The sequence below is a fragment of the Notolepis coatsorum genome (assembly GCF_963971535.1).
Source record: "Notolepis coatsorum genome assembly, chromosome: 13".
NCBI lineage: Eukaryota > Metazoa > Chordata > Actinopteri > Aulopiformes > Paralepididae > Notolepis > Notolepis coatsorum.
This window is the reverse complement of record NC_140177.1, coordinates 110,269,308-110,281,894: the sequence shown is the minus strand read 5'-3', so window position 1 is coordinate 110,281,894 and position 12,587 is coordinate 110,269,308. Positions and strand designations below refer to the sequence as shown.

General features: G+C 43.5%; 1 protein-coding gene across 1 annotated transcript in view; it reads right to left on the bottom strand.

Moving 5' to 3' along the window:
* The window catches only part of LOC311239516 (high affinity 3',5'-cyclic-AMP phosphodiesterase 7A-like), a 125,069-nt gene that overhangs the window by 40,571 nt on the left and 71,911 nt on the right, over positions 1-12,587 (bottom strand). The window contains exons 3-5 of the mRNA XM_084327831.1: positions 12,258-12,338; positions 7,255-7,406; positions 6,903-6,966 (exon numbers count right to left, since the gene is read on the bottom strand). Of these exons, the coding sequence (XP_084183957.1) occupies positions 6,903-6,966; positions 7,255-7,406; positions 12,258-12,338 (297 nt within the window). The remainder of the gene's footprint in view (positions 1-6,902; positions 6,967-7,254; positions 7,407-12,257; positions 12,339-12,587) is intronic.

The window sequence follows — 12,587 nt, the reverse complement described above, 5'->3', positions numbered from 1 at the left end:
ACATTAGATTATCGACGAAACCTTACTTGGTTCCAAGAAGAGGGTCTTGTGTATTACTGGGTTAGGACATTTACTGTACATTGGAGGGGGTTGGGTTAGGACATTTACAGGGGCCAGTTTCGAATTGCAGTCTCCCGTAGGTGCTCCTTGAGAGTGGTTTTAAAAGTGGGTAGTGATTCACATTCCTTTACAGCTGTGGGTAGGGCGTTCCACATTGATGTGGCATAATTGCAAAACGTGTTTAGTCCCTTGTTTGAGCCAAATCTGGTGTTGTGGTCGTGGTATTCACTGACTTTTGGAAATTATTTTGACATGTACGTGGGTACCTTAGTCGTGTAGTGTATCTTGTAGACCAGGCCCACTGCAAGTTGCTGTACTCTGTCGTCTACTCTCTAAGCCATCCTAGGTTGTCAAAGTGGGCAGGGGTGAGGTGGGTTCTAGGAGTAAGGTCAAGCAGTAGTCTGAGCAGTTTGTTTTGTGATGTTTTGTTTTTAGCGCCTTTAAGGTGCTTTGGTACCATGAGGTGCACGCATAGTCGTAGTACCCTTGAATGAGTGCTCCTGCCAGAGTCTTCAGGGTATTCTTGTTTACCAGGGAGGAGATCCGGTACAAGAATCTAGTTCGTTGTTTGACTTTTTTTATTACATTGGATGCCATTTTGTCACAGGAAAGATTTGCCTCTAGGATGGAACCTAAGTATGTAATTTCATCTTTCCTTGTGACAATATTGTCACCCACTGTAACTGAGTTTGTTATTCGAACCGAAGAGAATGGACTCAGTTTTACCCAGGTGTAATGATAGTTTGTTGTCAGCGAGCCAGGCGCAGATTAGTTCCGAGCTGAGGGTTTTTTCAACCTGTAACTTGTTCTTGTCAGAGACCAGCAGGGCTGAGTCGTCCGCGAACAGGAACAAGTTGCAGTCCTTTTGTAGGTCCAGCATGACCATGCCGCAGTATTTTGTATACTATTTTTTCTAGGGATGCCCCGATCGATCGGCCAGCGATCTGTGAATTCCGATAATGCTTTATTTTCGCCGATCGTGAAAACCGATCGATGACACGGAAAACATGATCCAATTCTCTGTGGAGTTCTCACTCGCTCTTCTCTCACAGCCACACAGAGCTCTGCTGCTGCACGTCTTGCCCCGCCTCCTCCTCCTCCCCCTCCCAGACCCATGGCATGTCAACAAACCCTTCGGCAAGAGTCGAGTGCATGAGCACCTCAGAGCTCCTCTTTCAACATAACAAGCATTAAACAAAATGGCCCAGTCATCTATTCACTTTTGTTTAATACATGAGGCGTTGTCTAATGTTATCTAACTACCGATAGCTCCTGATATCAACATCTGATATCATCAGTTTGGTATTCGTTTTCGCAAGTGCTGGCTAGCGTTGGCTAACTAGCTATCGCTCGTTAGCTACCTAGCTAACGTTACTGTTTAAACAAAACTACACAGTCAGCTATTCACTTTAGTTTAATACATGATGCATTGTTTAACTGGCTAGCTACTGATAGCTCCATGTCGTTCAGTACTGTTGAGAATTTGGTTTTGAAACCAAGCCATGTTTCTTCAACTAGTGTACCACTGAGCTCTTCTGACCAGTCCAGGCTCTCCAGTTCTAGGTTAAAGGCCTCACTAGAGTAGGTTTTGAGGTCTCTAGATGTGACTGTTTTGCGACAGCCAGCCTTTTGTTTTAGCTTTTTGCGGGTACAGATCATATAATGATCGCTTAACCTGCATGCTATAACCCCTTTACTGGAGATCTTGGACTTGTCAGAGGTCAGAATGAGATCAATGGTAGTCTGTGTTGATTCACATACCCGGGTGGGTTGAGTGATTAGCTGGCTGAAGCCATGCAGATCACAAAACCTACTGAATGACTTGAAGATGGGTGCATCTATTCGTTGCATATCCGTGTTCCAGTCTCCAATGAGAATTGTTTCTACATCCTCAACTCCAGCTAAACACCCATCCAGTGTATCATAAAAGCCACTCTGTTCTGGCGGTCTGTATATTGTGCCGACTAATACTGATTTAGCCCGTTCAAAAACAATTTCAACACATACAGTTTCAAGAGTCTCGTGATTGTATCCATGTTCTTTGTGGGGGAGGGGGGGTTGTTCTGTCCTACCCAAAGCTGTAAAGGAATGTGAATCCCTGCCCACATTCAAAACCCTCTTAAAGAGCACCTACGGGAGGCTGCAATTCGAAACTGGCCACCGTAAATGCCCAAAACCCCCACCACCTCCTAATAGACAGTCTCCTCCCCACCGCATGTATATATTCCCTCCCCGCCGTATGTATATTTCTCTCCCACCCACCCACCCCCCCCTAATGTACAGTCCCCTCCCCATCATATGTATATACTCTGTCAGGATCTAGGGGTAACAGTACTGTATATTGGAATACCGTTTATGTCACAAATGTATCAGTACTAAATACCTATATGTCCCTATGCCATAAATGTCATGTATGTTGTGTATGTCATAAATGTCTATATGAATTGAAAATGGGGGACCCTGATGGAAACAAGATAAACGTCTTTCTCAGGTCTGCATCCCCTTAACAATTGTATGTATTGAGCCGTACTGTATTGTACCCATTCTGCAATCTGTTAAATAAAGTTTTCATTCATTCATTCATTCATTCCTTTGTCCTGGGCCTGGTGGTCTAGCTAGCCTGGCTAGGCTGGCTAAGCTAGCAGGCGAGTCCTTGGTGTATATGTTAACGTCCCGCGCCGATTTGGGCTCCACTGTTGCGAGCTCCGGTTCTCTCCTTCTCGTCTCGGCCTCTCGTCTGCTCATCTGCAGTGGCCTCAGTATGGGGATGTCGCCGCTTGTTGGTCGGCTGGGGCAACCGCTGGCTGCGTTGACGTTGTCGATGGCCGTCGTCGGTGTCTGTGTGAGGAGTCGCTGATTCTTCGCCTGTCGGCGTGTTAAAACCGGTCCCGGGTTTTGGTGAATGTCACCCGACAGGAGCAAGTATAATAGAAACATCGATTTTCTATCAAACTTGCCTGTCGGGGGTAGTTTCTTGCGGTCCGGGTTCGATGTTAAAACTCTGAACTGCTGCTATTCCAATCGCTGGGTGTTTATGCTCCGAGCCTTTCAGCAAGTAAAAGTAGCAATGGGACTGTTTATTTGCGCATTCTTTACTTTCCACTTCTGTCTGGAGTTGATTCAGTGGTGAGTTAATGTACAAGTCCATAATCCACAGGAGGGAAAGTAAAAAATGCACAAAATACCTTGTCGATCTGTAGCGTTTGTTTTTCCGGGAGCCGTTTGAAATGCGACCGTCCATGTCGAAGCCGGATGTCAGTGAAAGGTTAACCTTCTGTAGTGTGGTAGTGAAAGGGTTAAAGAGGTCATATAGTGCTGGGGAGAGGTACTGAAGGCCCCGGTGTCTGATGGAAGAAGATTGTGATCCTACTGATCACTAACCATGAGATATGAAATCCGTTTTGGGAATGCTCCTTGTTTTTCCCCCATCCAAAACAGGCTGGGTAGCTGAATTTACAAAACAGTCACATGTTTGACTGTTTACATTCAAACATGTAAACAGTCCACTGTTTACGGCCACTGTTATCCTTCTATTCGCCTGCCGAGACAAATATATTCACGCTATATAATATATTATATGTTGTCACCTGAATCTACTCCAGTCTGCCTTTTTCTTTATCCATTTTTTTTTAAAAGAGGAAACCAACCATGCACATGGATAGATCTTCAATATGAATGTATTAACAAGACAGATTAATCAAATACAATGAATGGGATCAATAACCCTGGCTGAGAGGAGCATGTTTTCGGGACACCTTTTCAGGAGTGTGTATGTGTGTGTCTGGGGGAGGGGGGGGGCGGTCAAACATGGGCAGGGGTCGTGAGGCCCATTGTCTTAATCAAAGGAATGTGGGGGGAGGGAGTAGGGGGAGGGAGATCCATACTGATAGGTGTCCTCTAGAATTGATTGATTGAAAACTTTATTAACAGATTGCAGAATGGGTACAATACAGTATGGCTCAATGCACACAATTGTTAAGGGGATGCAGACCAGAGAAAGACTTTCGTCTTGTTTACATCAGGGTCTCCCATTTAAAGCAATGTCTTTAGTCAAGAATGTACATTCATCTTTTTATATTGAATATATTAATCAGTAATATATATCATTCTAAAGCTTGGTCCAACCATCTCCCAGCTGAGAAGCCATTTGATTGGTCTGCGATGCAGTTGAGAGGATGAAGACCCAGAAGATGTTTTTGGCCAAGCTGCAAAGCCTTAAAACCTTAACCCTAACCATTCCTGCTAACTATAAACCTATCCATTACCTTAACCATTCCTGCTAACTATAAACCTATCCCTTACCTTAACCCTAACCATTCCTGCTAACTATAAACCTATCCCTTACCTTAACCCTAACCATTCCTGCTACGACTAAGGCTGCGGTTACACTAGGGCCGATTTAGTTTTCAGTTTTCAGTTTGTTTTGTTTTTCAGAACGCTACGTAATGGCAGGCAAGTTAAGGGCCTTTCTCACTCACCAATCGGGATTGAATCAGCGCCCCCGGGGACGGGGGGGGGAGTGTTCTCACTCAGACGGACACACCCCTTTTGGGTGCGCAGCGGCGCTGATTCGGAATACCCCCCGCTGAACCTGGGACGGTTAAAATAGGTGGTCTCGGGTGCGGGCCAGTGGGAGCGGGGGGCGTGACACACACAACGTCGTTACTGTAATGCTTTTCATGCTTGCTTGAATTTTGGGCAGATAAAACCACACAGCAACAACTGGACAATACCCACAAAAACTATATTTATGGGCAATTTGAGAGTTCAGACCTCAACCAAACAAGCATGTGGAGCCTCACAGCTCAGTGGATGAAAACATGAAGCCACGTTACAAAGCACAGCACTTTTGGCTCGCATTAGGCCTGGCAATTTTTGTTTACCATGCTATGTCTATACATTGGTTTCTTGTTTGAATGCATTTATTTCTATTAGACCAGTGGTGCCCAACCAGTCGGCCGTGGTCGATCAGTAGATCAATGACATGTAATATAATTGCCACGAGCGATGGGATAATGTTAGCTGCTGGACAGGCTAAGCTAACTAGCGTTAGCCGTTAGCTTAGCGTTAGCCATTGCTGTATACTATACTTTCTTGTTCGAATGCATTTATTTCTATTAGACCAGTGGTGCCCAACCAGTCGGCCGTGGTCGACCAGTAGATCAATGACATTCAATATAATCGATGCGAGCAATGTTACTAGTAAAAGGCTAAACTAACTAGCGTTAGACGTTAGCTTAGCGTTATCGTTAACCCTGCAAAACGCTCAAAAGCGGACTCTACAACAGAGTTCCATTCGTGAGAAAAGGGGGGTGGGTTATATTGACAAGGCTTGACAACAGAGGTTCAAATATAACTTCATATTTATTGGTTATTTGTTTCTTTTATATCAACATCCAGTCTCCAGTCTCCGTGTTAACACACTTCCTGTTTACATTTTCGAGCGTGACATCGCCAACGGCAAGCATAAATGCTCAAAACGCAAACAGAACCCGGAGCGAACCAAGACTGAAGTGTGTACACAAACTAGAGGGGGGGGGGGGGGGGGGGGGGGAGTTCGCATCCGATCCGGAATGAGGACGGTACGGAATGGAATCGAATGGGTGAGTGAGAAAGGCCCCTTAGACATCATTTTCTCTGCTGACCACCGAGTGATGTATATACATGTAGTACAATGCCAAAGCAGTAGGTGGCGATGTAGTTCAAACATGAAGGCCATTTTCAACCAATCAGAAAGGTTGAACGAGTCACTCCACATCCTGCTCAAAATCTCAGAAAAGCCACCATCTTTATACCTCGCCACCTGAGCCATTTAGCTACATAGCATTTATTTTTCAGCAAGAAATAAAGTGCAATAAACAAAAACAGATACATTCACTGTGTGTTCTGCCTCATTTGTTGATGATTTGTTGATGAAACAAAACTAACATCAACACAATTGACCACCAAGAGCGGAGTTCAGTCTCACAAAAATATCGCAGATTTTGTTAGCTTACGTGCTAACGTGATTGGGATATGCCATTACAACAGTATAGCATTGTGGCTAGCAGGGTAGTAACGTTAATGCTAGCAGAATGAACAATAACTTGACAACACGTTGTTAGCCGCAGCTACTTGGGACAGCTCTGCTGTAAACACTGGAAATAACTAATGGACGGAGTCGAGAATTTGGCATCGGTCTCTACTGCGCATGGGCATTGGGCAGAACGGCTCCGTATCGCGCAAATTACATGGCACCATTGTCGGCGAGTTTCGGCGAGTTGCGAAAACGAAAACACTGTTTCAGCGTTCCCGCTAGGGAAACGCGTTTTCCTGCCAAAACTGCGTTTATTTTTAACTTGGACATGCAAACGTAATCATTCAGCAACAAAACGTTGCTGTTTTACACCAGTGTAACCATGGCCTAAGGATACAATTAAAACTATCCTCCAGGGTGATGAGCTCTACACAATACAATCCTCTGACAAAGATCCTTTGAAGCCGCTTCTTTTGTCTTCTACCATATGGACGCTTGTCACAGACATGATGGGTGTAGTTAATAACATTAATAATGGGTCTGATTGAGTTAGGTGTGCCAGAGAGCCAGCACTGAAAGTAATCAATAGTACTGTCAATGCTGGCTCACTGACACCTACATCAAGCACACACACCATTTACCCTGCTGTGACAACGCTGTGAAAATGGTCCACTGGGACGGTTAATGACAGGACAAAGATTTTACTGAGGTGAGTGAAGGATGCAGCCAGCATGTACTGCCATATGGCAAACAGCAGAGGGCGACAATCACCCTCGTCGGGAAAAAACACCTATTACCACCAGCACCACCACCAGCAGCAGCTTACCGTTTGTGAGTCTGTCAAACAGGAATATGTCAAAGTTCCACTTCCCCACCATCTCCAACATACACTGAAAGACAGGAAATACAATACTGGTTCCTTATCACACGCTGATCAAACCTCACATATCTGATCTTATGCAAGGACTTCTTGTACTTCTTGAAGAAACAAGAATTGTTTTTCTGCATAAACGCTGCATAAAAAAGATTTGTATTTCTAGATTGATCTACTCGTTTCTATTTCTATGTAATTAGTGAAGGTAAAGGGATTTAAGATATCTTTAGAAAGGAAATTACTATAAAAGGCAGCTAATATTGCTGAATGAACACCATATACGTGTGCACGCACACACACACACCTTAGCTTGGCCGGTGTAGTCTTCATCGAGAATGTGGAGGGGGTTGAGGCCTGGAAGGTCTCGGAGGAAGCGCGATGAGTGAATGTACCTCTGGAAGCTCAGTAGCCTGCGAATGCTCCGGGCCGACACGGGCCTCGCTGAGTCACTTTGCGCTGGAGTGGAGACAGAGACGGAGTAGTACAGTAAACATTCAGACCACCGGTGGAGATAACACTAACAAACTCAAATTGCTTGCAGTGTGCGACTGGATGGGTTAAGATGCCAAAATCGCACTCTACTACCTCACAATCTATTACCTATATTTCCTGTATGTATATACTGTGTATAGTCCAGTGACTAATGTCTTGTTGTTTTTGGCTCTGTACTCCAGCACATTGAATTTGAAATGGAACAATGAGGTTAAAGTGCAGACGTATACAATATATTTATTTGTAGATACAGGATAAATTATCATAAACGTATATAAAGTAATCATATTTCACATTTGGTTTTTAATCCTTTGAATACTCAAAACACAGTATGGGATAAGTAGTCGAGTGTTGTCCCAGTGGGTTCAAAGACAATATACATCATCACCACCCCCGTCACCATGAACGTACAGACAGGTGCAACCTTCAGTGAATTCCTCATGTCCAATATTACTACGGAAGTTTAAATTTTTTTTGGATTGGGAATAAAGGATGAAAAAATGAAAATACATTTCCATAATAAGACATAGAATGCAATGGAATAAAGAATAAAAGATAACGTTTAAAATAAAAGTAGAAAATCATAAGTAATATTAAATAAAATAAAATAGAAATAAAAACAAAATTAAGTGGGCATGCTAGCGTCCGTACAGAGGTGAGGCTCTCATCTCCTGTTTCACAACTGTAAGTGTATAGTTCTTAGGTTTTCACACAATAAGTACCTTTCTCCTCTTAACCTTTTAGCCTTTCAGCTAAAGTCTGACCTTTCATGTTTGACATATTCTGTCCATTTCGTCCATGTCTGGTAGAATTTTTCTAGTTGGATTCTAATTGAAAATGAAATTTTTTCCATTACATATATATCCAGTCTTCAATTGTGGGTGTCTCTTCAACTGTGGGATGGTTTTAACCATCTTCTCGTGATAGCTTTCTTGCTTGCTATCAAAAGCATCTTGATCAATTTCTTATCATTGAAATCCCATTTTTCGAAGGAGATGTTCCCTAGGTACAAGGTGTCGAAATCAAAGGTGATGTCAATCTCAAAAATGGCTTTTAGGTTCCTGTGTATCTCTAGCCAGTATGGTGCCAAAGTCTGGCATTCCCAAAATATATGTAAATGATTAGCTTCTATCAATCCACAGGATCTCCAGCAACCCACCCCGATTCCCTGGTGTCTTTTCTGTCATGGAGTGATAAAGAACCTTACTAGGTTCTTCCAACCAAATTCTCTCCAGTTATTGGAGCATGTTGTATCCGTCTGTACTTTCACTTCCAGTGACAGGAGGGCGATGATTTAGCTCGTCTTTGATGCCTCAGGGACAGGAGGGCGATGATTTAGCTCGTCTTTGATGCCTCAGGGACAGGACAACGCTTTCCTTGACCCCTCAGGGGCTGTGGACAACGCGTTTACAGATGCATTTCACAGAGTTATGCGATGCCGCCATTAGTGCTGGGAAAAACTCTTTTTAAAACATTTGAAAAAAGATCCAGCGAGAGCGACGTGCCAAATCAAACCACGAGCTTACAGCGAGTGCCATCTGCATGTTCAAAAGAGGATTTCAATCTGCCGTTGCCACTGTGCCCATCACTAGACTGTGTGTGTGTGTGTGTGTGTGTGTGTGTGTGTGTGTGTTTTAGCGCGCAGACACGCTGCTGATACAGCAGTCCGTGTGGCGGCCAGCTGGCAGGGCACCAGTGTGAATGCTGCATTGTCAACGCACCCCACCGCGTCAGAGAGCGGAGAGAAAGACTCTTGCTGCAAACCCCCCCATTCTGGAAAAGTCCCCACTTAGGGATGGGGCGGGGGGGGGGGGGGGGGGGGGGGGTACCACTGAAAAGAGCTCGGCCGGGCTTTGGAGGCGTTCGTCCCGCTGCCGTAGTTCGCACTAAAAACTAAATGCGTGGCAATGGAGACATTTCTCATTCTCTCTCGACATGAAAGATAAAGAGCTTGGGCAGCGAGGCCCGGCAGCAGGGGAGGACAGGAGGTGAGAGATTCAACTGTGTATTGAAGCGCTTAAGTGGGTGCTTACATTAGCTTTGTTTTTAAACATCGGGATAAAAATGAACCGCATTTCGGCTGATAATGGGATGGAGTCACGAAACACTTATTTCCCTTATGACCGGACATCAGTAAAAAGATAATCTGGCTTTATAACAGATTGTTTTTTTTATTCTACTAAACACTACTACATAAAAAAAGAACAATAAAAACATCATAATCCAGATTACAAATTGCATCTTTCCTCCTCTGCGTCCAATCTGTCGTACGTGTTTTTTGGGGGTATGGTCGGGGTGGTAAGAGAAGCAGACAGGTAGCAAAACGCGTGTCGCCCTCATCAATAGGACGACGGCCTGGACGGCATAGACACCTTCTTCTCAAAATTAAGTTAATTTACCGTATTCAATGTTGGTTTACTGGAAGCTAAGTAGTAGGAGGAAAGGGGTCACACTAGTTTTTCCAGCACGCGCACAAGAATGCGGGGTTGTAGTAGAAAACTGAAATCTGACAGGCTAACTGCCTGTCAATCAAAAGGAGGTTGGACTCATTACAACATTGTCAAAACTGAAAGTGAAACTTAATACAAATGAGATATAAACATTGTGAGAGCAAAGAAAATGATGAAATCTATTTCGGTGGAAATGTGAATATAAACAAAAGCGAATGGTTTACACCTTTAACTCATTCGGGGCCAAACACGAGATAAGTCGGGTTAACTCGCCATGCGCCAGACCCGAGATTTCTCGGGTTTTGGTCGTTATTTCTTTTATTCGATATTTCCCTTCATAATTCATCCATCCAGCCTGGTGTTATCATTGGGAATGGGTCTGAGATCGCAAACGTCCAATACCGCCGCCTAACGCCTTGCGGCCACTATTGCACTCCATTTGAAACTATGTGGCTTGCTGTCTGGGCTGAGCTGCGGCGTGCGGGGTCTAAATACTCCGGCAAGACAAGCGGTTATAATAACTGATGCTTTGACGAGGGTCACCCCGTTCATGTTCAATGCTGGATTACATTGGAAACACGATTGCGATCAGTATTTGGAATGGCGATCAGATAATTGGATTATTCTTTTTGCAGTACATCATAGACAAGGTAAGGACTATATGTTATCAATCTTGCGTTGATCCGATAATTCTTTCCCCGCGATATAATGAAATGCAGTAAAACACTGTTTGTAAAACACAGAATCACTCTAAAACTATACTCATATTCACCACGGTATGAAACGGAAATGTATGGATGAAAAAATTATCTGGTTTTTTGCATCTTGACCAGAAGAAACTCAATGACAATCGACTATGTTATTAGATCCATAGCTAATATTTAATATAGTTTTAGCACTGCAAACACTGAAACACATTGAACAAAGCGCTGGCACACACCACAGCGACCTCTGGCGTCCAATGAGTTAACAGGGACATAGTGAAAATTCCAGTTTTCCATTGTTTTTACATAATGTAGGGTTGTTGTCTCAACACTGAGAACATTTTAAATATGCACATTGTGCCTTTTCTGCAGTTCAGCTGTGAGAAGAACCCTCCATGCTCAATCACCCCACTAAGCTCTACTGTTGCACGGTCACCTTTTACCGCGGATTTGCCGGCAGAGATAAAAAAAAAAAGGGAGCCTTTCCAGGCTCTGCATCCCATGTAATGCTTGTAAGCTGGGGTAATTACAGCATGAACACGTGGAAACAATGTTTATGTGTCGAGTATGGAAGATGAGAACTTCTTCTAAAAGTCTTTTCTCTGTTGGCTGCGTTTTGTTTGATTTAAAAAGCCTAATAGAATGATTAAGGAGTCGTTTCCTTTAGCTCTTTTTGAATATATTGCATTGTGTTCTGCCATGTTGCTCAAGATCTCCAACACACCCACATGTTTGGTGAGTGGGAGTGACGGATTAAGTAACCTGGCATCAACTGTATCTAATCTCGGTGGAGACTTTGAACAGCTGAGAGGTGTTGGTTGAAACTTTTCTTCTCGGTGTGTGAATAATCTCCATTTGTTTATCCAACCAGGCCTTTCAATTGGGGACAGAAACGATATGAATGATTTCTTTGAAAATGAGAACAAACATGCTTGCTGTACAAACATGTCTGGACTCTAGGGCTGACCTTCGAATAGTTTTTTGGAATTCGAAGCTTCGGGGCCGAGATTCGATTTTAATTCGAAGCTTCGAGATAAAAAAAAATGTATTTATTTTTTATTTATTTTTTTATGTTGTGGGACTTGTACAGCACTTTGTTCAACTTTGTCAGTGCTGTAAAGTTTAAACCTTTTTAAATCTTAGACAAACGAAACACTTTCATGAAATATTGTAAGCAGTCATTTGAAACTTTATAAAAGCAGCACAATGAACACAAATCTGTCAGTGCCGAGTCCGACCTCATCTTAAATAACAAACAGCATTGCTTGTTGTAATTAACAAAGAGAGGCAGAGTTGATTTAAAAAAAAAAAAAAAAAAAAAAATGATTATTATTTTTTTATATATTCGAATTTTATTTTCATATTCGAATCCCGTGCCCATTGAACGAAGCTTCGAAGTATTTAAGACAGCCCTACTGGACTCCAAAACTCACCTTTTCAACATGGCCTTTGACCCCTAACTTCCTACATTGAATGTTGTGTCTGTACACCATGCTTGTTATTGTTGTTTTTCGCCCCATGTAAAGCGACCTTGGGTTTTATGAAAGGGTTTAGGCGCTATACAAAACAAAGTTATTATAATTTCTCCTAATCCCAGGCAGTTGGGACAAAGGTGACGTGCAAACTAACGACGGCAGACTTCGTTCACGGCTCATACTTACAGTGCAAATTACGGAAGTCGACATGCAAGTAGGGATGAGAACCCCGTCTCTCAGGCTCCAAGCCCAGCACCGGTCCCCGGTCTCCAAGTTGGGCAATGGGGATTGGGGTGAGGGTTGTCGGTGGAGATGGGAGGAAGACGAACAAGAAATAAAGAAAGAAACAGAGAGACATCCTCAAGATACGGGGTAAAAGAACAAGACATTTCATCAAGAGACGCCTCTCTTGGCCCGATGGGGCGGGACACAGCTGGACAGGAAATGCAGAGCAGAGCTGTGCCAAGTGTCCATTTAGTATTCACACTCACTAGCTGATGCCAATGGCGCTGAAGA